At 27.2% G+C, this 26,156-nt stretch overlaps 2 protein-coding genes across 4 annotated transcripts in view; one reads left to right on the forward strand and one right to left on the reverse strand.

The window, feature by feature from the left end:
* The window catches only part of fws (Conserved oligomeric Golgi complex subunit 5 four way stop), a 54,990-nt gene extending 31,775 nt beyond the window's left edge, over positions 1–23,215 (reverse strand). Inside the window, exons 1-10 of one of the 2 annotated variants that reach the window (XM_075358402.1) lie at positions 23,079–23,138; positions 20,485–20,540; positions 19,901–20,014; positions 14,610–14,705; positions 11,298–11,422; positions 10,190–10,385; positions 9,547–9,689; positions 8,055–8,211; positions 3,016–3,134; positions 1,889–2,051 (exon numbers count right to left, since the gene is read on the reverse strand). In XM_075358402.1, coding sequence (XP_075214517.1) covers positions 1,889–2,051; positions 3,016–3,134; positions 8,055–8,211; positions 9,547–9,689; positions 10,190–10,385; positions 11,298–11,422; positions 14,610–14,705; positions 19,901–19,907 — 1,006 coding nt within the window. In that variant the 5' untranslated portion in view covers positions 19,908–20,014; positions 20,485–20,540; positions 23,079–23,138. Of the gene's footprint in view, positions 1–1,888; positions 2,052–3,015; positions 3,135–8,054; positions 8,212–9,546; positions 9,690–10,189; positions 10,386–11,297; positions 11,423–14,609; positions 14,706–19,900; positions 20,015–20,484; positions 20,541–23,078 lie in introns of both variants that reach the window. The other variant, XM_075358401.1, reaches the window with a different exon arrangement.
* Positions 23,216–23,550: 335 nt separating this feature from the next.
* Positions 23,551–26,156, forward strand: part of LOC142320526 (uncharacterized) — a 49,452-nt gene continuing 46,846 nt past the window's right edge. For both annotated transcript variants that reach the window (XM_075358410.1, XM_075358409.1), the window contains exon 1: positions 23,551–23,694. The gene's annotated coding sequence lies outside the window, so the exon portion shown is untranslated. The remainder of the gene's footprint in view (positions 23,695–26,156) is intronic.

Raw genomic sequence — 26,156 nt, forward strand, 5'->3', positions numbered from 1 at the left:
ATTCTTATTTTCTACATTCATCCATTAACTGCAATGCATCATGTGAAATCTCCTTTTGTTCCTTTGTTAACTTTGTTCCTTTTTAACATTCTCCCATTTTTCTACATTTTCTACCTTATCTTTTTTACTCAGACCTCTTGCGATGTCCTCCTCAAAAATCTTCTTTACCTCCTCTTCCTCAAGCTTCTCTAAATTCCACTGATTCATCTGACACCTTTTCTTCAGGATTTTAAAACCCAATCTACATTTAATTATCACTAAATTATGGTCGCTATCAATATCTGCTCCAGGGTAAGCTTTGCAGTCGATGAGTTGATTTCTAAATCTTTGCTTAACCATGAACTAATCCATCTGATACCTTGCAGGCTTGTGATACTTTGCTTTTTCTACGTGTATATTCTTATATTATGATTTTTAAACTGGGTGTTGGCAATTACTAAATTATACTTTGTGCAAAACTCTACAAGTCGGTCTCCTCTTTCATTCCTTTTGCCCAGCCTGTATTCACCCACTATATTTCCTTCCTTACCTTTCCCAATGCTTGCATTCCAATTTCCAACTATTATTCAATTTTCATCCCCTTTTATGTGTTTAATTGCTTCGTCAATTTTTTCGTATACACAATCTACCTCATCATCATCATGGGCACTTGTAGGCAGATTGATGTTAACAATCATTGTCAGTTTAGGTTTCAATTTTATCCTTATTACAATGATTACATTGCTATGCATTTTCAAATACTCTACTCTCTTACCTATCTTCTTGTTCATTACAAAACCTACTCCTGCCTGCCCATTATTTGAAGCAGAGTTAATTATTCTAAAATCACCTGACCAAAAGTCGTTTTCCTCTTCCCATCGAACATCACTAATTCCTACTAAATCTACATTTATCCTATCAATTTCCCTCTTTAAATTTTCTAACCTTCCAACCTTTTTAGACTTCTAACATTCCATCCTCCAACTTGTAGAATGATGTTTTTTAATTTTCTGGTGACCCCATCCTTAGTAGTCCCCACCCGGAGAACCGAACGGGAGACTAGTTTACCTCTGGAATATTTTATAGTCCAAGGAAGGTGCCTCCATCTTTTTTATATGAAAATGCAGACCTAAATTTTCTTGGAAAAAAAGCAGCTGTAGTTTTCTATTGCTTTCAGTTGCGCAGTACTCAGATGATTGAGTGATGTTGATATGGCCGTTTAAGTCGTCCTGACCTATGCCCTTAACAACTACTGAAAGAGCTGTTGCCCTCTTTCAGGAATCATTCCTTAGTCTGGCTCTCAACAGATACCTCTTCGATATGGTTGCACGTTCGGTCCAGCTACGCTGTATCACTGAGCACTCGTCACCATTGGCAACGTCTCATGATTCATAGAGGGAGATGTATAAGTTTAAATGAATGAACAATTGTACCCATGATCAGTATTAAAACACATTATTCAAACTGTAAACTCTCTCCATAATCTCCCTCTCTATGGAGTACCACGACCATATACATGATGTGTTTTCCACTGCCAACAAGTTTGAAGATCTTTATTATTGGGTCTATGTTCAATTAGTGTATGAGATTTATTCCTATTTGTTCATTCAGAATGTTATTTTTGTGTGTTTCCCTAAAATTCAAGATTTTAAGATATTCTAGGAAATATAATATCCAAATACTCATGTAATCACTTCTGCTTTTAATCAGAGACTGAATTTATGGCATTTTATCACACTCAGTGTATGATCATTTGTTAATATTACTATTATTATTAGTATTAGTAGTAGTTCTACTTTTAGAAAATCTGAAGAAATGCAAGTACAGATGTAAAGTACCTTTTCAGATGCAAGTACCTTTTTAGAGTTATACATTTTTTAAAGATAAGAAATAAGGAACAAATACTGACTTTCAGCAGCTTTGGACAACTGTTTTGTTAACAGTTCATTTGCTTGCGCCCAGAATACAGAAGCAATATCAGATTTATTGTCATCATGTGGTTGTGCATCTCCAATAGATAAAACTGGTACAGAGCTCATCTTCTTGATTAAAACTGATTGTAAGACAGCCATCTACAACAAATAATAAACATTTTAATTAGAAACTAAATAAAAACTATGCATTAAATAAAACCAAACAAAGTAAAATAACCCAGAAAACTTATTTTTACATCAAGATTAAATTCAATTAACTTTTAAAAAACACACAATAAAAATTTAAAAAAAATGTTTTTTTCAATTCTTTGTTAACTTATATACTGTTTTTTAGAAGTTGAATCAAATTAAAAACAATTACTAACAACTTACCAACTTAATTTGATGCTGACTTCAAAAAGCTAAAATTTTAAAAATTAACTGAAAAATTATTTTATTTTTTTAATTTTAAGTACATTTTAAAAGCTATTTTTTTAAGATCATTTTATTACTCATATTCATTTTTTAGTTTTAATTTCATTTAAAATGAATCACTTAGAAGCCTTTATAACTATCAGAATCCACATACATTCATTACTGACCATATTATTTAATCTATGCCAAAATCTAACAAAGAGGTATGAAGAGTGGTTATTTTTTTATATATAATTCTTATTCTACAGGGTTGATTATTTTTTTTAATTGAGTTTCTTGTTTTTTTATGTCTTTTGTTTTTATAATATAAGGTTATGTTTTATTGTATAAAATGGGATATGTAGCTGTTGATTTAATTTAGTTTGGTTTTTTATTTATTTTGAGAAAGATTTTTTTATTTTAATCAAATAAACCTGTGAGGTTACATTAGAGGTAATTTGATTTGTTTATTGTTAGGCTGAGATGGATTGGAGTTATTTTCTTATTGTTTAGTTATTTATTATCAGAACATAGTTTCTCTTTGTTCTGGATTGATTGCTTTATTTATAAAATCCATCTTTATCTAAATTGTAATTGTAGAAACATGGAAAAAAATGAACATAATAAAAAACAAATCATAATGCATAATAATGAATGTGTAATAAATATCTTTTCATAAAAATAAAGATAACGAAACATATTTAATTACCTGCTTTGCCTGGGGGAAAACAACAGAGTAGAGTACATTTTCCCATGCTGCCCAAAGTGTGTTCCTAAAGTTAGTAATATTACCAGGATACATACTACCAGTTGCTCTACCAGGACCACCTGCTCAAGCAATAATATGCAACATAAATTGAAATCAATAGATTAGTTCCTAAATTATAATATCTCTTTCATTTTATAATATCATTTAAAGCAATGCATATCTTGAATCAGTTGGTGCAAAAAAAAAGGATTAAATTATCATCATATAATAATATTATGTATTTGTTGTCTGTAAGAGTACCTGAGTCTGTAGGAATTATTTCATAACTATAGAACAAAAAAAAGTAGTACAAGTCTTCAAAACCAAAAATTAGACATGTTTACTACATTTGTTACCAATAAAGGTAACTTATCAAATTTAATTTAGTAATTAGAATCTTTACAGAATTAATATATGGTAGTAATGATTTAAACAACATGAAAAGACTTTTTAAGTGAAGAGGATTCTTATTTTTTATTAAAAATTTTCTCCATATAGAAGTGTTTAGGGACTGTTATAAAGGCAGTAGTTTAAATGAGGAATATGATTTCTATAATGTTTTATTGATTTATATATGTTTGAAAATAGCATTAATCCTTAAAACTTGCTAAAATGATCATCCTGTGATTAGCCGATTGAACATAAACAAAAATACATTAGAGATTCATCACAGAATATGTTATAAAAACAGATTAAGAGATAAAAACAGACAAATCGTATGATTTTCAGTTTTCTATAAATTTTTTTACAAAAAAAAAATATCAGCAAAAGAAACTACAAAAAAACAAGCAAAAGAAAAAACTTCACTTTTTAAGACTTTCAATTTTTAACCCGTAAAACATGCACAGCCTGAAAACCTGGGCATTTTTACCAGTTTTTTATGAAAAAAAAAAAAATCATAACATAATTGCTTTAGAGTTAAAGGTAATACAAGTGACTCTCAATAACAGGAACCTTGAAAATTTTAAATCTTGATAATATGAATTTTTTTTTGTCTTCCTTGACTAAACCATCTGTCTTACTCGGAGAAAAACACTGGTAACTCAAAAAAATCATTGTGAAAAATTGTACCTCTATAAGTTGAAGTGATCGCGTGATTACCCCTTTAACTTGAAAAACCATATCTAAATCGAAACCTTATACACTGCGTCATCTCTATTATTCAAATGTTACCTCTATACCTTGAAGTTCTTGCCATGGAGCCTGGCTAACTTGAATACCTATTCTAGTAAACAAGCATATTGTAACTTGTTGATTTCTGCAAATCAAGTCAGTGTAGCATGTTCTCAATTATCTGGCTTGTTAATTTTACTAACCATTGTGGTGTATGTGCATGTACTGAATAGCTAGTAGAAGTAAAGTACAGTGCAATGATTGCTAAAAGAAGGTAAACAGTTCAACTACAGATAAATTTAAAATTATCCAAGCAGTAAACACATCTTTAGATAGTTAATTTTCACACAATAATATTTATTAATAAATATTTAAAGTTATTTTACAAACATTTAATGTCCAGAACCATACAGTACTTATAGATTTGTTATAAGAAAATTAAGTTGCTATAAGAAAATGCAGCAGAGCAAAAATAATTTTATCTCTGTATCTCAAAGTTGGTCCATTTACATCCCTGTATCTCAAAATAATTTATAACTCCTGTAAGTCAAAAAAATCTGAAAATTAGCCTCTATAACTCAAAAGTAATTTTTTGTTCCCTTGGAATTTGAGTTATTGAGAGTCAACTATATGGTGGCACATTTATCCTCAGAAAAGATGCACTGTATTTGAAAATTAAAAAAAATAATTATTTAACATAATAGTATAGTTACATCTTTTTGAAAATTCCACAAAATACAATAGAAGGAAAAGTGATAAAATCCTCTATTTTAATTAATATATGTATTATTACTTAGATAAGAAGTTCTGTTGTTTTTACCCATGGTGGGATGGAGACAGTATGTGTGTGGTTGCGTAAGAGACTATGTGTGTGTTAGGACTGAGTGATGTAGGTATGTCCATTTACGTCGTCCTGACCTATGCCCTTAACAACTACTGAAATAGCTGCTGCCTTCTTTCAGGAATCATTCCTTAGTCTGGCTCTCAACATATACCTCTTCGATATGGTTGCACCTTCAGTCCAGCTACTCTGTATCACTGGGCACTCAAGCCCCCTCACCATCGGCTACATCTCATGATTCATAGTGGGAGAGGTAAATGTATAAAATTAGTAATACGGTTGATCATTTTATTTAAAATAATTACGATTTTTTAATTAGGTTTAAAAGTTATTAGATTTTTAAAAGAAATATTCTTTTACATTATAATTAAATTTATTATAGATCTCCTCCATGGTACCATGCCGGAATGTCGTGAATTACAACTGCGGGTGCCATTTCGGAACATCAGGAGCTTTAGGCCCTACTTCATTAGAAGAGTTTCTGAGTGTTCTCCAGCATTAAGATGCTTTGGTCTGGCAAATAGTTTCGCTGAGCTATTAGATCTTTTTTCTCGTCCATCTATTGATGACATACATCGAGCAATAGTTGGTAACACTGACTAGGTTATGCTAGATGGTGTATATGCATATATATATATATATATATATATATTTGTGTGTATTTGTATCCATTTTCATTCTTATTTCAGTGTCTAACTATTAACCTTTTCCTTTTAATTCACCTTCCGAAATAATATTTTAACTTTATACTGGTAAAATAGTCTTATTCAGAATTAGTTTCTGCTTATAGAAATTATTTACTGCTCTGGTTTTATTCTTTTGTATTACTTTGTAATTCTTACTGTTTCAAATATATTATTATTAAATTATGTTCTGATTATGTATATTATAAATTCTTAATTGTATAAATACTAAATGGTTATTCTTTGAAATTGTAGTTATTATTACTGGATAATGTCATAGATATTGGTTATTGTTATTAAAATTGTTTTGGGCCATTCTATTAATATTATTTTATAATAATGCACAGACTCATAACTTGCATTTGTCAACATATATATGTAAATTTGCTATTGCTTTATAAGATGGTAAAGGCGATGGTCTGATTTTCTTGCCGCAAGTTCGTTTCTTGAACGAAATTAATTATTTTGTAAATTTTTGTAAATTGTGACTTAAACTTTAATTATTATTTCCATTGTTGTAAATTATATTTTATTATTATTATTGTATTCCAATATTTATGTATTTAAATATTGTATTTTCAATTTATATGTGAATTGTTACTTATAAGTTTTTTAAAGATATTGTAACTATTGTATATATTTGTATGTAATACTGTGCAACATGAAGGCATTGTAAAGCTGTTTTCCTGCACAAAAACAAAATAAATAAATAAACTATTATTATTATTATTATTACTTCTTGCCGCAAGTTCGTTTCTTGAACGAAATTAATGTATTTTTGTAAACTTTTTGTAAATAGTGACTTAAACATTAATTATTATTTCCAATGTTGTATATTTATAATTTATTTTTATTATTGTATACTGATATTTATGTATTTAAATATTGTATTTTCAACTTATATATGAATTGTTACTTATAACTGTTTATAGATATTGTAACTATTGTATATATTTTCATGTAATACTGTGCAACATATGAAGGCTTTGTAAAGCTGTTCTGTTGCACAAAAAACAAAATAAATAAATAAATTATGGTTTTTTTTTAATATTAAACTAATTCTATTTCATTGTAATAAATAATTTAAATATTAGTAGGGGTTTATTACACTCATTTATTTCTCTCTTAACACAGTAAATACTTTTGGTTCACACAATTTTTTTAGTTTTTTGTAATTTATATAGACGTATATTAGACCCAGCATACAGGTCCTCCATTTTGTCAAATATTGATATTTTATTATGATGGTATCAAGTTTTGTGATATCATCATCAAACTCTGTCAAAATCCACTATTGTTGTCATAATATATTAAATTGTAAATTTAATTTAGAGTTTCAAACTAGAAACTCCCTTATAAAACACACACTCTCATACCTTTTTACTGTTTTGAAATCATGGATATCACTTGGTTTAAATGTAAAATATTATTATACATAAATCAAATTGCATAATGAAAAGCAGAAATGTGCACAAGATAATATGAACAAAACAAAAATTATACCACACAACCTCAAATTATGATCATTAAAACATTACTTGATATAATCTTCATCTTTAGCTAAAATATAAAATAGATAAAAATTGATTGATTTAAATTGAAATCAGTTAATGAATAAGTATTTCACGTTAACCAGCGTAAATAAAACAACTACTTTTTTATTATAGAATTTAATAAGGTGGTCTTAGTTGTGGCTTTAATAACATGAATAATGTAGATTAGTGTAAACCAAAGCTAAAGCTTCAACAAAGTTAAATTAATAAAATAAATTTAAAACTTAATATTGATTTTACAATATGAGCAAAATCTGGAATGAATAAAATATTGTATTCTTTGTCTATGTTGTACAACTGACACTACAGATGCCAATCTGAGATTGCATATTTTCAAATTGGCATCTGAAACAAACATAAAAATAAAATTGGCATCTTAAACATATTTTTAAAACATTATTTGGTATTTGTCAAGGCGTTATAGCCATTTAAGACCAGAGAATTATGCCATTAGAAACCACATTTTCTGCTTCTCTTCTTTCATAAGTAAAATAATTCATCAACTATTTTGATAGCTACATTAATGTAATTTAAAGAAAAATGTAATGCAAAGTTTTTTCTCTAGATTTTTATATTTTTTAACTGTTTAATACTACTGTTTAATATTTTCAATTTACTTCAGTCAAGTAACAAAATTTGCTTATATTGTAAATGTTAAAGGCAATTTTACTTTTCTTACAATCCTAATGAAGAAACTTTCCCTTTAACATACGTATAAATCCTACTTTATATGTATGTTAAAGGTGTTTATTTTAGTTCTTCTGATATTAATTATAAATTCATGCTATACGATAGAAAATAAAAAAATACCTTTAGATTTGTTTGATCGTTCAGTAGGATTTAAATTCTCAATATCCAGAGCTTTTTCAGCACTGTGTTGAATTTTACTTAGCGATCGTTCCATTATTAGACTTGTTTCCTGTTCTAGACATCCTAAATTTCTGAATATTTGTATTGCATTGCTAACCTGAAATGAAATAATTAAATCAAACTTTAAATCTGGTGACATTATCATAAACTACTTAATTAAAAATGTCTAATCATATCTATCATGCATTACTAATAATAATAAATAAAATGAATAAAATAATGTATTCAATTGACTGTATATACTGTGAAACAACACATAATATGTGAAAATGTTTAATTTAATAATTTAGTGTATTCAATCTACATAAGTATTCTGAAATAATACATAATTTCTAATTGGTGAGGTGTTATATAGATACATGAGGGAAAGTCAGTAAACTCACATATGGCTATGAAAAGGTACAAAGTTAGATACTAACTTGAAAGGCATTTTTGTTTTTAATATAAGCTCAACCAACATTGCTACTCATCCCATTATTTTAATAGTGCCTAAAACCTTCAGCATAAAAGTATTAAAGTTGTCACCAGCCAAATTCACATCTCATCTTCAATATCCACAACTTGTTTGCTATTCCAAGTGAGGTTTCCACTTACCAAACAGGAAAAGGCTGCTTGGGCTAAATTGAAGCTGTAAAGCAAATGATAAATATAATCTAAACTAATCAGTTCTCTGCTGGGATAATTAAGCTTTATAAAGTGACTCCTCTAAAGTCAGTAAGTCTACATATTCTCTTCAAATGGCAGCCTATATCAACAGAATTTCATCATACGATGCAGAATTTACATTATCATGTCATGTGGATGCATCCTTCTTAGTCATACGATGGAAAAGTGGAAGGAATATTTTTTAAACATATCAAATCGTAAAACACCATTGATAGTCTCAATGATAAAAAAATTAGTTACACACTTTAACTTATTATAAATTCAAAAAAAAAATTTTGTCATAAAGCCAACAAAGATTAATGAGGTTCACTCCTCTGGTGTAAATTCTGCTAGCAGAATTCTTACCGTACTGGGTACAAAAATTCATTGTACCATTATAATAGATTCTGTTTCATGAAATAAAAAACAAAAGCTAGCTATAACTATTCTACATCTAGTGAAATTAACTACTTTGTATTGCACACTGGTGGTATGTCCTTTCTTTCAGTGAAGAAATTTAGTAAGATATTACTACCTGAAGCAAATTTGGATTATTCTGTCATAAATTACAACTCAATGGATTTTGTTAAGTCCTGATAGTAAGTATAACACGATCTCAAAATTTGTTAGGCCCTTAAGAACTACTAAATCAAATGAAAGTGTATGTGAAATATTCACTGCATTATATTTTATTAAAATTACTCTTCTACAGATAAACTTTAAAATAAAACTGAAGATTAGTATCTTTAAACAATCTATTCCATATCACTTAAAAGTACCTATTAACCTGTGTTTGGTTTAAAGAATGTAATCCTTGTGTTAACATCTGCTGAGCTTCTTTTTCAATTCTCAATGTTTCAGTCCTAATAAGTCTTTGATCATCTTCCAAAATTTGCAATCCAGATAAATCGACATCACGACAAAGTTCATCTGTAATCATTAGTTAAAAAAAAAACATAACCACTTTCAAGAAGAAATTTAAACTAAGAATTATTACTAATTTAATTCCAAAATAATTTTAAAAAAATGTCCAATATCCATGTTTCTCTTCAAACATTTTTAATAAAGACTGAGACATAATAAAGTAACAGTATAGTCACTTTAAAATATTTTTTGAGTGTATACCAAAATCATAAAATAATAAATTTTTCTTAGAATATCACTGATATGAAATAACACTAGTAAAAAGTGGAAAAGCATATTTATAATTCCTAACAGAAATTCTCAATTCATATCATACATGAATATTGACATTTATGAATGTCAATATTTCTCTACATAGAATGATTGACCCCTCATAAAAAATAAGGATTATGAAATATATGGTTTTAATCCCAACAGCAAAATAAGCTTGAGATATAAGCAACATTACCTACATGTAAATTCCAAAGAAATAATAGTAAGAAAAATGGAAATTATTTAAATAGTACCAAGTTCACTAATAAGAACAGATGCTTTCATTGCTTCAGTATTTGGAAGTCGTTTAGTTAGTTGTTGAATACGAGATGTTCGACGTAGTAAATCTGATGTAGCATGAAGACGTGCTAACATCATAGTTTGTGTTTCAAGTTTATTAAATGGTTCAACAACTTTTCCACGTAATCGTTCCACAGATGACAACAATCTCTGAAAGTAGAATTAAATTATATAAGAAAAATAGAAACCCAATAAAATACGCATTTCTATAACAGATAATCAAACAATTATAATTGTCAATGCATAAATAGAAAATTATAATACATCAGCAAAACTTAAACAAAACTATAAATAAAGTAATGTATAAAAAAATGTATACACTGTGTACTAGGTGGTATTATGAGCTCATTTACTGCTAGAATGCAATTAAAAATGTTTTGTTAGTCATTGCATGGATATATTGATATATAATTCAAACATCAGCACTATCTAATACAACAGAAGATTCATCAATCCCTTTTATATAAAATGTATAACTACTCAATTAAAATTTCAATTCTTTTCCTCCTGATTTAAACAAATGCTAAAAACAGCATTGCTTATATTCTGTTCCAAACACAATGAACAAAGAAAACAAACTTAGTCCATTGTACCAATTAAATGGTTTTTGTACTAAAGTCATATAACAAACTCTCTTGATTTTTAAAACATATTGTAAAATCATTAAAAAAACTTGGAAACATATAATAAAAGTCAAAAATAAAAAATAACAATTCATTAAAGCCAAAGATATTTCTATTTACCAATCAAAATTACAGAATAAAAGGCTTTTTCAATCTTTTATCCAGTTACTACTACTCACATATTTAAAATCTTTTTTTTTCCAATGAAAATTGAAAAATAGCCACAAAAAATAAGTACAGTCTGTGAAAGTTATCTAGTATTATGATATTGTAGTGCAGTCATCTATCTAATTATGGGAACTAGGAGTATTTATGTGAATCTATGTGTGTTATCCAATAATCTAGCAACTGATCATGGATGTACAACAATCCCTCAACATCGAATAATCTGTGTACAAACTTATCTTATAAATGTGCACATTTATTTTATTTTGATTACCTGAACATGAGACTGCAGATCAGCTAAAATTGACTCAAGTTTATCAACCCATGTCGCTTGACTAACAAGTTGATCATGGTTTTGTAAAACTTGCTGCTGTAGTTCTTTCTCTAATAAAGTTATACCTAAAACATTAAATAAAAACAACCAATTGCCAATTAAATAATGTGAATATTTTTCATTATAACATGAAATATTTTAGAACAAGATTTAATTTTTTAGATTAAATAAGAAAAACTTATTCAGTAACACACAGATGAACATATGCAAATCGGATGAGCAGGCATATACAATTATCTGTCTATTTAGAGAGAGAACAGAGCATACATATCAAACTTGTGCTAAAACTAAGCTCTATATATATTGAATTTATATATTAATTCCAAAGTTAATACAATAATGTATTATCTATATATAACAATTATTATATTAATTATTACCAATCCACCAAATTCAAAGGAGATATTAACAAAAAAAATATCTAACATGGTACAACATCTCAGTTTTTAACTAGCTCAAAATAATAACAGAAACCAATACTTGAAATTGCAAACAAATAATAGCAATAACAGTTTAGAGCAATTATTTATTATATTTACACATTTAACATTAAATATAAAATGATGAACTATCAAATATCTTATGCACAAAAAGATTTATTTGTTGTAGTTTTAAGAGAGATTTAAACTGTAATTTTGGCTATACTTATTTCATATTCATATTGAGCCTCAGGCCATAAATTTTAATTAATCTAAATATATGATCAGATGCAATTTTTTATAGCATTAATAATACAATATATGAAAATATAAATCAAGAGAAAATTAACTAAGGTTAAAATATGTCTATCAATTGGTAAATAATACTTTGTTATCATATTAAGTGTTTAGAATACTAATACTTTATGTGTTTATACTTGGTTCACAAGCTTTATCTCCCCCATCTCTTACAGTCTTTCTAGGCTTTTTATTTCACCTACATTTCTAAAACCTTTTCAATAAATACATCTTAGTCTTATATTTTCTAAGAATAATTTAAGGCATAATCAGCAAAACGTTTCATTAAAGGAACTACAATGTTAAAGATTTTGTTCATCTTTCACAAAGGATTTTATACATTATCTGAAAATGTTCACAAACATTTTTATTATAAGTTCAATTTATGATAAAACTGTAAAAATGAAAGGGAATTATGTAAAGGAAATCAAAACAAGTTAAACAATTTTAGGTAGAATTCCATATGTTTTGATACTATAAAAATATAAAAACTAGAGAATTAACACATATGCATATCCATGAATGGTAAACACATAGGCAACTTGAATTTATATATTTGTTGTTAATAAACGAGTTGAAATTAAATTAATATGGTAAACCACTTACTTTATATAAGACAATATTTACTTTTGATTTACAATGTATTTAATGAGTAAAAATGACAAAAAGATAATAAATTAAACCTAAAGTAAATTCATTTGAAAAAACAATTCAATCATTTCCAATCCAATTGATAACTACTGTATCTTGTAATATTAATTCTCATTTTTTTCTGCTCCATCTTTGCATAAAAACAAAAAATAATGAGCATAAAACATTCAGGAACTATAATTGAAGGCTAAAGCCTTCAATTTAGCTGAGCTAAATTTATCAGCAGTATTCATCTAAAAGATTTCATGATTAGTACTAATATTTTTCTAAAAATTCATTATTAAAAAAAAGTTTTTAAAGGCTAGCTTTCACAATTGTAGGGCCTGGCTTTCATTGATTTGGACAATGGTTCTTAAAGTTTTAAGTTAGGTCCAAAAAAAAAACCATTCTTAGCAAATTTTTATCTGATCCCTCCTATGAATAAAAAATGCCCAATATTTCTATACCAGTTGTAATATTAGAAATGTTTAAATATTTGTTTAATGTCTTAGATTTCAGAGCTTGAGAACAAGATGAGTAATAATTTTTTTGTCGTAAAAGACCACCTACTATTTGCATAAACTGTCTAAAGTTGGTGGATATGAATCTTGTCTACACAAGATTTGATCAGAAATGTGTTCTTTTATCTCTGTTTTTTACCAAATGATCTCCGTTTTTATCAAATGATGATGAGCTATAATGTTTTTTTGCTCAGTGAATATAAAACAGTTAATAAAATAAAGATTTTTTGTCCTTACAGAGTACAAACCAATCTGACCAAAGTACTAAAAGTTCTTATTTCCAAAATATATTCTATGACCTTTTCAATTAGAACTCTCCTTTTATGTTCCAAAAATATTCTGGGTTTTTGATTCCACAGGTGAACAATAACTCAAATTTTATAATGTTTCCAAGCAATTCAAGTAGTAGAATTAAAAAATTCCTTATTGTTTTATAAATTCAAAACCTCTTTTTAAATAACTACATCCACAAGGACTTTCAAAAGAATTCTTGAGCCTACACCCTCCTTTAGAGAACTGGTTTCAAAATTTTTAATTTTTCTACCTATTTACTGCCATGTCTGTCAAAAACAATTATAATATTTGTGTTCAAGAGGTCTTCTTTTACTCACAAAAATGTTTTTGGAGCTGAGTTGAATACCCTGAGTATGAACCTGAGTACTGAGTATGAACCTGAGTATGATCAATTTTTAAAATAAAAAACTTGAATTTTATTCTTCAAACTGGGTTTATTAATCAAGACTAACAGAACCTTTTTAATTATTTGCTCAATGAGTATTACTTTGATACTGCATTTCAAAAAAAAATTACAGAATAAGTAAAAAAATAACTACAGAACTAGGTAGGAATTATGAATTTCAAGAGGTTAATTCTTACAGAAATATATATTCTGATCTACTCAGAAGAGTTCAAAGAATTCAAATGGACCATCTGGTACACAAATATTGACACATAATTATAAACATCATGCTATAAACTCCCAATTTGCTTCATTGTAAACAACATTCAGAGCAGTTCTTATAAAATTAATTTCCTTAAAATTAATTAAAAAGGAAATTAATTTTCCTTTTTTTTATGTTAAAGGAAGTAACAAAAGGATGACAAAGTCATCCAGTTAAATGGTAAAATGCCAATCTCTGTGGCAGAGTGACAACATCCTAGCTTTTTTTCAAGAAGTTCTAGGTTCAAATTTCAATCAGGCAAAAAAAAAGAAATAAAAAATATATTCTATACTAAAAATAGAAATGCAGATTACCATATTTATATTCTCTACTACATTCACATAGCCACATCATATATAATGGGGTTAAAATAGAAAAAAGTAGTCATTTCTGTTTAAATAAAAAACAGTTTTCTAATGTAGAAAAACAAAATCATTTTCTTACCATGGGTTAATTTAGCAAGCTGATCAGATACTGCAAGACTTTGAATTAATGCTTGATTTTTATTATTTGATTTGTCAAGAAACAGTGAAAGAAATTCTGTAACAGAAAATTATTTTAAAAGTATATTTTAATCATGACTTGTTTATGAGATTTTAAAAACTTCATGTATTAAAAACAAACATTATATGCGAATTAAAAACATAAAATATTTCACAGATTATTAGAAAAAGGCCCATTAAAGTACACAATTTACAATTATTTAAATTAAATTTGATCATTTTGACATCACAAAGTGATATAACATTAGCCCATTTTTTTTAAATATATGAATTAATTCTGGAAAATTATATAAATTTGCCGTTTTCATAAGGTATAGAGCACTTTAGCAAATAAAACAGATGCTCATACTTCAGGTCTCTGTACATTAGTCAAGGAGAGATTACTATGATATTAAGATTATAAGAGTTATTATATTAATTATATAATTATATTAATATAATATTATAAGATTATATACAATAAGAGATTACAAAAATTTATTTTTGCCCACTCAGAAAAACATGAATGATTAAAGTACACCATCTGGTTTATGGTTGCTTTATATACTGTTGTAACTAAATAGAAATGATGAACAGAATACAGAGTAATATAAAATAAATTATTTATTTCATATATTAATGTATATGATCAATTATTGCACATAAAATTCTTTTATTCTGTGAATCATACATTTTATAGCAATAAACAAATATAATGCTTATAATCTACACACTGCAAGTGAAACAAAATATATATTACTGTTGTTATACACTAAAAATCTACATACCTTCTTCCTTAACCAAACTCTATTAACAACATTGTTAGAGAATGTGAAGTACAAATCTTAATTTTTCTAAAATCTTTTTATTTTTTGGTAATAGAAAAACAAACAACTATTATTCTCTGCCAACGCTCGAAAACTTAATTTAATGAATTTTTATGATAAATATTTGTAAAGTTGACTAATTTGTATGATTTTAAATTTACTTACATTAAAATTTTAAGTTGTTAGATTAATTTTAAAAGTTAAAATTTACTTAGCATCATTTCTTTTACATATTCAAAAATAAAAATTTATTTGTATATTCTTTAATATTTATATATTTTTAATTACATAATAATAATAATAATTTCTATTTAATATAAACCACTCCACTAAAAATGAGCATAAATCATTACTTCAAAAAATACATCCAAGATTTATCCAGAAAGTAAGTTTCATTTTATTATGTGTCTCAAGAATCTCAACCATCAATATGGGCAAATGCAGTGTTTTTCTTTATTACCTACCATAGACACTATTACATTTAAATTAATCTATGTTTAGGGTTTTTATTCAGTGATAAATTGATTTAAGTAAATTCATGACCAAATGATTGTGAAATCCATAATATAAAATCATTTTCTGAATTCTGTGTAAGAAGTATAGTGAAATTTAGGGTAAAAATGTAATAAATGATAGTATAGTTACTATTTAAGACAAGAGAACATGCTTACAAATCAAAATGATAACCATCTTTGATAAATAGAGACTGGATTATATGCCTTTGCATATTAAGCCGATTCTCACTAGTTATTGCATATTTTCCTTAAAATTTAGTGATGATGCATATTTTCGCTACATTTACAATATTTTTTGGTAGGGTACCTAGTTAATAAATGAAATCTTACATTGTAATCGGCCAAACCTATTAGCCGCATGGCACTTAGAGTGCACTTAGCACCAAAGAAGGCATTGATGGCCTTCCTTGAGACAAACTGAAGGTGCTCCTTGAATTGAAGCCTCCATCAAGGATGACACCCAGATATTTCTGAATGGTGACATACCTAATCAAAAGGCCATCCTTCGCAACCCGTGGGTGATGGGTTGTGGTTAAGAAACATCACAGTGGTTTTCTCTGTAATGAAAACCATCATACGCTGAAGACTCCACAACCTAAGAACCTTGAATGCCTGTGTCACTCTGAGCTCTATCTTAGCATGCGAGTTGCCCTCGACCAGCAGCAACTCTCAGAGCCACAGTAACATTCTGTGCTAAATTATTTTTTTGAATGTGTATTAATAATTATATTAATAATATACTAATAGTTCTATTGGTGGTGTGTTCAGTATAAGAAGGTGCAATAAAGCTAATTCATTGTAGAGTTCAATACCATCATGTCAGCATCTGTATAATCAGTCAAAGCAAATTACAAATCTTAACAGTGTTGGAGAAGCTGTTGTTTCATAAAGCTTTGGTTTAAATTCCCAGTGACATAAAAATAGAAATTTATCAATATGTTCATTTAATTGATAAAATATTTCTTTTAGTGATTTTTTAACAATGTCCAGTATGTAAAAGAAACAATCTATTTTGAATTTCTCCTTTGGGTTAAAACATTATCCATTTATTATCTTCAGATTTATAATTAAATTACTTTTTAATTCTTATTGGCATGATGTTTTGATGCACTTGAATTTTGACTCTATATTTAAATTTTTTGTGAACGTATTTCTTTTACAATATTTTCAAACCTATTTCTTTTAAAATATTTTCAAACTTTGATCAATAAGAATATCCTTAAAGTAACCTGCTATTTTTTTTTTTTTTAATAGACTTTGCATTTGAGACACATCAGTAGATATGTTTTGCAGAATTTTACTGACTACATTTACTCTATTTAAAATTTCATGCCAAATTGTGGTGATGCAAATGAAATTAAAATTATTAATTTTTTTAGCTAAGGATTCTGCTTCATGAGAAGCAGCATCAATTGAAACATTTTCACTTATTTCATATAAACTGTTGTAAATTTCTCCACTGAATATCTAAAAGGTCTTGCATCAATTCTGTTTTTCCAACTGGTTGTACTCAATGATTTAAGCATCAACTTATCTTTTAAATTACTTGTTTATGTTTCTTGATTTACCTCTTCTTCAATGACATTTTCTTCATTTATTTTTTTGTTTACTAGGTAATTATCAACAGAACTTGATATTATTGTAAATTTTTCTGTATATTTTCTTGCTACTTCTTCTAAGCAGCTCCAAGAAGTTTTTGACCATATTTTGCCCATGTCACAAAAATTAATTATTATTCGAGAAATCCTGCGACCGACTCATTTCAAAAGAAAAGTGTTTTTCAAAATTCTTCCGACTTAACCTTTTAATTATTTACTTACCTTCACAAAAGAAAACCATGCGTGAACACAATAACGGGGAATGTAATAGATATTACGAGGGTTATTTTGAAATTAACTTCAGGTCCTCGGTATTGTGTGAAGTAGTGGGCATAATGATTCTATCTTTGTACAGCTGAATAACCAGTTCAGTATGATTCTAATAGTGTTATTGGAAGTATTGCAAGCTTGTTTGTTCCTGTATAACTCTTGTTTGAAATGGCTCCTGCTATATAAAATCCTGCCAACTATGAAGTGCATGCCATAATTCGTTATCTTCACACAAAAACTTGTCAGTTGTTGAAATTCACGGTGAATTTTGTGCAGTATATAAAGTTAATATCATGAGTAATAGTACGGTCAGACAATGTACCATATATTTCAGGTAGGTCAAATAAACATTCATGACAATGAAAGAAGTGGTCGATCCTAAATTGTCATAGATGAATTTGTTGTAAGTGTCGATGTGAAAATTCCACTGTAAAACTGCACGACTTAAGCATTATTCTGTAGAAGTCATCAAGTATTAAAATAACTTGATTACAAGCAGTAATTGCTGAATTTATTTAAATAATCAAAACATTACTGTTAATTACTTGAGTTAGCGAGCATAGATTATATGTTGATTCCGTGTACTAATGAATCATAAGTATATCAACATAACCTAATCAAACCTAAACTATGCTTGCTAACCTCATCTAATTAACATGATACATATAAATTACATACAGCTTATTAATAATAAAAGTGGTATTTAAACTAATTACATAACTCGTTTATTTCATTGTTGGAAAAAGTTTAAGCCATGCAATCACACAGTACAGGTCTAATCATCAATTCATGATAACAGTATTATCCAGATTTTTCCTTACATATTGTGAATATTATATTATATTATTCCTTACATATCAGTTCTACCTGAAATTCTTTCTGACAAACACATAAAAAAGAGGATGGGGTCAGCACTAACCTTCCTTCACAGTTACATAGCAAGAAGGATGAATTCCTTGACCATACCGTAATGGGCAATAAGACACAGGTTAAATCTGTTAACATGGAAACGAAATCTCAATCAATGCAGTAGGGGCACACCAGTTCTCCTCAAAAACCCATAAAAGCCTACCAAACAATTTTTTCAAAGAATCTGGCATTGGATTTTTGGGACCATAAAGGTGTAATCTTGGTTGATTTTATGGAAAGAGGCACAAAGCACAACAATTAATGCTGAAAGTTACTGCGAGATGCTGAAGAAATTGAGAAGGGCCATACAAAACAAACGACACAACATGTTGAGTTCAGGCATTGTTTTTCTTCATGACAACGCTCATCCGCATACTTTAGTATGCAACCAATGCCAAACTTACAGTTTCAAATGTTTAATTCTCCTCCAAACAGCTCTGATTTGGCTATAAGTCTATTTTTAATACACAAAAAATAAACTGTACAGCATTTAATTACCTAAACATGATTGTTTTTAAAAGATAATATACTATTACAATTAAAAAATACACTATCTGCTAAGTATTGACATCTATATTGATGGGAATTTGAAAATAAAACAACATACCCATTGCCTAGAGTTTGTTTTTTATGCTGTTAAATTCAAGCTGTGACTAACTAACTAAATACCACAAACTTGATTAGTTTTTTATTTGGTTATTTTTGTGGCAGTTTTTATTTAGATATGCTCTAGATATATTAAGTGCTTAATCATACAATAAGTTCACAATTCAGTTTTTGTTACTTTCATCTACAACATATATTATTAGAAAAGATGAAAATCAGCAGTAAACTGATGGTAATCTGTATTCAAAATTTTGCTGTCTCAAGCAGTTGCTTGCTTTTCTATGGCTTCAGGCTAACCCTGTTTGTTGGTACAAAGGCCTCTGTTATTTAATTACATCTGAGCTTTTTGACAAGAGTGCATATATAAGTGTTTTCAAAAAGCAGCAAATAAAATAAACTTTAATTTAAATAAATTTGTTTAAATACCATGAATAAAAACTATACTAACATAATAACTAAAATTTTCACGAATGATTTTCTTTTAATGTACAATTAGAAAATATTAAGTAATAATAATAATAATGCTACCTTCCATAGAAGAGTGGTAGTACCTCAGCCTTTCATGTACAACACTGAATAATAGTATTTTTATGTTTTATTACAATCAGAAGTTTACACTTATATGGTAAATATATAATTTATCTGTAAAAATAAAAGCCCATAAAATAAAAACTATCCAAGGACATAGTTAAGATTGTGCCTATAAAAGAGTGGAAAAAATAATTTTTAGGATTGAAGACAGGCTTGTAGAATGAAAACAGGAATCTACTACATAAATGTTATTAATTTTTAGTTTTCTCTTGAGTTAAGAATCTGCTAGAAATTAGATTAATTGGTAATTTAAGTTAAAGCTCACAATTGTTTTATAACTTTCCATAAACATTACTAAGAATGCGACATTAAAGATAAATAAATACATAAAATACAAGCAAGCTGCTTTTATAATGTTTTTTTTTTTACTAATGAAATTGTTACATGATGACATATCAAAAATATATAATGTGAATTTTATCTATTTAATTCCTAGGTTACTGTGATGATTTTTGCCAACTAAAATAATAATAATAATGATGGTTATTATTGTACCAATTGCTACAAACAAGTTTACCCACCATCTTCCTCCAAGTTTTTCCAAATATCAGTGGTACCATTAGAACCCATTCTTTACCTAGAAAGAAGAATAATAGATAAGTACAAGGTATGTTAAAGTAAAATTACAAGTAATTTTTTAAAACCATTTTTAGACTTTAATGATGCGTGACAATATAATTATGATTAAAATTATTTTTTAAAAAATGCAAACATAACAACTAGCTTTTTAAATTTATGGTAATGCTCCAAAAAAATTCTTGAAAACAAATTTTCACTAAATTTTAAAGAAGTTTTATTTAATTTTTTATCACTATTATTTCTTCCTTTAAATAACTGATATTGCCAATCAGTCAAAACCTATTTTTTATGTTCACAGCAGTGTTATGTAAAAAAAATTTGGATAATTTCTGTCAATTCTTATATGCTGATAGTTTAGACAACAAATTTCAAGAGACAGAAATCACTCAAACTACCATGAACAAAAATGATGTTTACACTTTCATAATAATAATAATAATAATAATAATAATAATAATAAAAAAACTCATGACTAAGTTTTCTACATAACTGGAATAAACTAACAAACATTTTTTTTTTTAGACTTTGATCTAGTCTCTTCCTTAGTGGTAGATGATACTGTTTTTAAATAGTAGGAATCTAAGTTTTATACGTGGTCAGGTAGAATGTGTAATCTATATCTTTTGCTCATTTTTATATTATGTGTTGCACTAAATGAATTTATAATTTTGAACTGTTCAAGCTGAGTTTATAATTTTTACATGTTGTAATTAATTATCTGTATATATATATACCACTTATATAGAGTGATTTGTACATGTTGATTCTGATGTATGTAATAAAGTAATATGTATGAATATGGATCCCATCTTCCTAATGAAGTATTCAGCACATGCAATAAGTTTAAGTACCCTTTTAGATTTGCAACCTCAGCAAATTGGACAAAGGCCTAAACACAATCTTTTTTTTTTAAATAACAGAATACACTAAAAAAATTCTTTAAAGTTAAAAAAAAAAGTTAGTTACAACCAGCCAAAAATAAGCACAATTAGATCCCAATGCATTGGCAACAGAACAACCAGAATTTTACAAACATCATGAATTGAACTCTCATAAATTCAACTAAATCCCAGTCACACAAAACTTCATCTGCATCAAAACTGGAGTAAATGCAATAATAATTTTATTTAATAATGCACTACATGCAATATATAAATAAAGTCCTACACCAAATTAAAATAAAATAATAAATAATTATTGCAAACATCACTTTAAAAAATTCCCTATCATCAACAAGCCCAACTCAAAGTTCATAAATAAGATACATCCAATAGTTAATTACGCTCCAATCCAAGCACACAAATAACTAGACATATGGATGAACCATTATATCATGCTTGACTGTTAAAGATATGTTATATAGGGCAGAACATTAAACACTTATAGACAGAAGTAGTTATGTAAATATTCCATGCAACTTGAAAGCTGCATTTCATATATCTGACAACTAAACTAACATTCGTTAAAGAGATTTTAATCAAACTACATAAATTACTGAGAACATACCATCTGAACACAACATACTTGAAGTATATTAACAAAACTGAACAAATATTTATCACTGAAAAAATATTTGTTTTATACACAAATAATAATTTCAACCTTTTAAAATTATTGCAAATATGTAGAATAATCATTTAAAAATTAATCATAACATAAAAAATTTTCACAAAGCATGTAAAAGTCATGAAGACAAACTAGATGATATAAAAACCCTAAATAAAACAAAAACAATACACTAAATAAATAACCATAATATAAACCAACTGCTGTAATTGACCACATATCAAACAAGTTCCTGATCCACCTTACAAATGTCCTCAACGGCCCTGTCTTCAAGATCATTGTTGAAAAGTCTTATAAAGATCTTTTCAAAACATATTTTTAGATAGTGTTAAGGAGGGTCATAATTTTTATAATTTTACAAAGAAAACACATAGAAGAAGAAGTAGAGATGCTTGCAACAGAAATTATAACTGGTAGAGAAGTTCTCAATTTAACCTACTAGATCATGTGAGAAATGAAAGCTCATGGGAGACAACATTAGCGTAACACATAAAATATCTATGAAGCAAGTGTTGTAGTTCGCCTGCAAGTGACGAATGAAGGATGAAAGATTGATAAAGTATGTTTGGAAATATCAGCCAAAATATAACGTTTTCTACACAGAAAATAGAAATAGAGGAAAAGCAAACTTAGCAAATGGACCAGTTGTTTGATAAGACAGCATGTAATGTGGGATAAGGAAAACGACTGTAAAACTCTTTATTAAAAACGTTTATTTATATATATGTATAGTAGATGCATGGATAACATGAAATTATATCGATTTTAGCTCCTTCACCCAATACTTATTACCCCTCTGTATAAGACTAAATACGTACAAGTACAGTTGATAAGACTGTTTTAAAGGAGAAATTAAATTTTTTAAATTTATGTCTAGGTAATAATCGTTATAGAAACAAACATAAGTTTATATAATTATTTTCGAAGGGAAAAAGTACTTTGAAAGAAAACAAAAATAAATTTTTAATACCTTTATTTCAAGTCAATAAGTCATTTTAAAACATTAACGAAGCGATACAAAAAAGATAACAAGAAACCCACGAAACCAAAAATATTAAGGAGGTTATGTTTAATGTAAACGTCAAAACTTATCACAGCCAACTTCATAACGTAAGTGGGTAGAAAGTATACTGTAATATTCATTAATTAAACATTTTTTGTTGAATTTTACTTTCACTCCTCAAACAAACGCATTCTAACTTTAATATGCGAAGATTTTACATTAATAAATTCATTTTTTCTACAGAACAATAGTTTTGTCAAAATTTTGGTTTAACATATTTATTGATTATAAAAAGTAAATAAGGTTTCTTGTTCTTTATGAAAAAAAAAAATTTCAAAGAAATGATAACATATTTTTATCAACAATTATGATTAATTTTCATACTCTCATTTGATTGCAAGATTTTTTTAATGTAATCGTATTGCTCCAGTGGGGATGATTGTATTGGTGTGGTGTGGTGTATTGATGATTTTGAAGCAGAATTTGTTTTGCTTGAATTAAATTAAGAACATTTTTTGTGTTTTACTGAAAAAAGCAAGGAAGCTTCGTTGGGAGTTATTGGTTTTCAAGATATTATTTTAATGTAAGTTGGGTACTGAGAGTTTAATTTGTAATTATTATTTTTTTAACTTTTAAACAAGTAGCACACAAATGGTGGTGGTCTACTTCTGAAATTAGAAAACTTTCGTTTATTTTGATAAATTTTTACTCCCTTCGTTTGGTTTGCTACAATAATCGCACTGTTTCTATTTGCACCCTTCGGTAGGCGAGTAGTTTCGTAGTACTGTCACCATTGATCCTATTGTCTGATGCTATGCTTTATCTAGATGCCCTCGTACATTTTTATTATTATTATTATTATTAATATGAAGTATCGGATTCTGTAAGAGAATAAAGGTAGGCTGTAATTTTAAATATCTGTAATTATAATTATTACTTTTATCCGTCGAATATTAAAAACGAATTTATTTTTCAGTTTCTTATTATGTTAGGATTATAAATATTTTTTATATAAATTTTTCCGGGATGTACCTGTTTCACAAATTGCTTATAATAATATGTAATCATTTTTTTTTTATAATATGAATGTTTTACCAATGTTATTATTTTTATTAATAGTGGTGATGTACCATACATAATCCTCATCAGCAGATATATCTATCATACATTGATTACAAAACTGAGAATTATTTTAAGAGAAACTTACTAGGAAAGTAAACTTTGCTGAAAGTAGCTTGAATTATTTTCACCAAACGTGAAGGTAATTTTCATAGCTCATAAAGAAAAACACATGTATTACAAAAAGGAGTAATAAAATCTAGCACTTAATTTGTTTTAACCCCCAAATTTGTTTGCAAAATTATAAAACGCACAAAAGGTACTTAATTAAAAATAAAGGATTATATAATATTAATTAAATAGCAATCTTCAATAATAAGAATATATGTATGTAGGATATTAAAATTAAATGTGAATTTTTCAGAAAACAATTTCTTAAAAATACATAGATTCCATTCTCATTTCTGCTAATCAATGCTGTTAAAAATTTTGTTTTGAATATAAAAATATTTTAGTTATTGATGTATTCATGCCTGTATTTTAGAACAAGTTGTTGATATTATTCTAGTTAAAACTGTTTCAATGTGCTTCTAAGATGATATAAAATTAATAATTGCATGGATAGTATTCCATTGAAGATAATAGTAATGTAAAATGTTAAACAGTGATTATAATAATACTCTACACTAAAAATATGAAATGAGTACTTCAGGACATAATAATTAAACATGAATTATGGTGTAATTTACATTTAAAAAGAGACATTATAATTAAAAATAAATGAATGTTATTACTGCTTGCAACTAAAATTAGATAATTATAAAAGAAAATCTTTAAAAACAATGAATGTACAATTTTTGTAATAGTCTTCTAATTTTGGGTAAAAAAAAGTAATTTATCATTTATTTTCAAAAAAGGGTATAATTTATCTTTATCTGTGATATACAACTCGAATTCAAAGAGGTGCAGTTTCTTCCTGGTCTTGGACTGAGACTATTTTTTTCTTTTTTGTGTCAATAATAATTTATGTATTGCAGACATTAATTGCAATTAATAGTTGAACAAAGTATTTTTATACTTTGTTCATTCTACCTTCAGGCCAAAGATGAATGGTTAGTATTATTCATTTTTAGATGAAAAGTAATATTAATTAGCCCAGAAATAAAACGTAGAATATTTTAAGGTAGCTTTAACCAATATTAAAAAATTAAACTAAATAAATAAAATAAAATTAATAAATAAAACTAGGTCTTGTTTGTGTTTGAAAAAATTGAAAGGTTGATGTTTGGATAACAAAAATTGTTCAAGAAATTTTTAAATAGTTAATTTGAAAATATTTTGTAGACGTATATAATTAGTTTTAGAAATTTTAAAATTATTTTTAGTGAATTCTACATGTTAATAGCGATACATTCAGATGAACTTCAAAGGGTACAAAGATGTTGAGGTGGAAATGGCTTAAAGAAGCCTTGTATGTCAGTACAATATATATAATCTTAAAATTAGAATGAAAAGAACTTTATTTTCTTTATTAGTGGGATGTATGGCATGAGTATTTATTTTGTACAATTCTGATAATTGAAACTTTGCACTTGTTTATTGATACTAACAGTTTAAATGTTAATGTACTGCTTTAACCATGAGATGAAAGTATTTAATGGAAGAGATATAAATTTTATAAAATAATTTCATTCTCACATTATTGTTATTTTTTACCACACATTTTCAGAATTTTCTGTAATAATTTAAAACTGCAAAGTAAAATTAAAAACTAAAAGCTGTTTTTATGTAGATATATCTGTATTCTTGCATTATGTTTCAAGAAAAGTTATTAATTAAACTAGTAGTTATATTGAGGTTATTAATTTATCTAGTTGTTTTATTAATATTTGTTAATATATTTATATGATATCAACATATTGAGTTATTGTATATGTTATGTATGTTCATACAGATCTGTATATAGCTGGTTATTAATAAAGTAAA

The sequence above is a fragment of the Lycorma delicatula genome, chromosome 2 (genome assembly GCF_047948215.1).
Source record: "Lycorma delicatula isolate Av1 chromosome 2, ASM4794821v1, whole genome shotgun sequence".
NCBI lineage: Eukaryota > Metazoa > Arthropoda > Insecta > Hemiptera > Fulgoridae > Lycorma > Lycorma delicatula.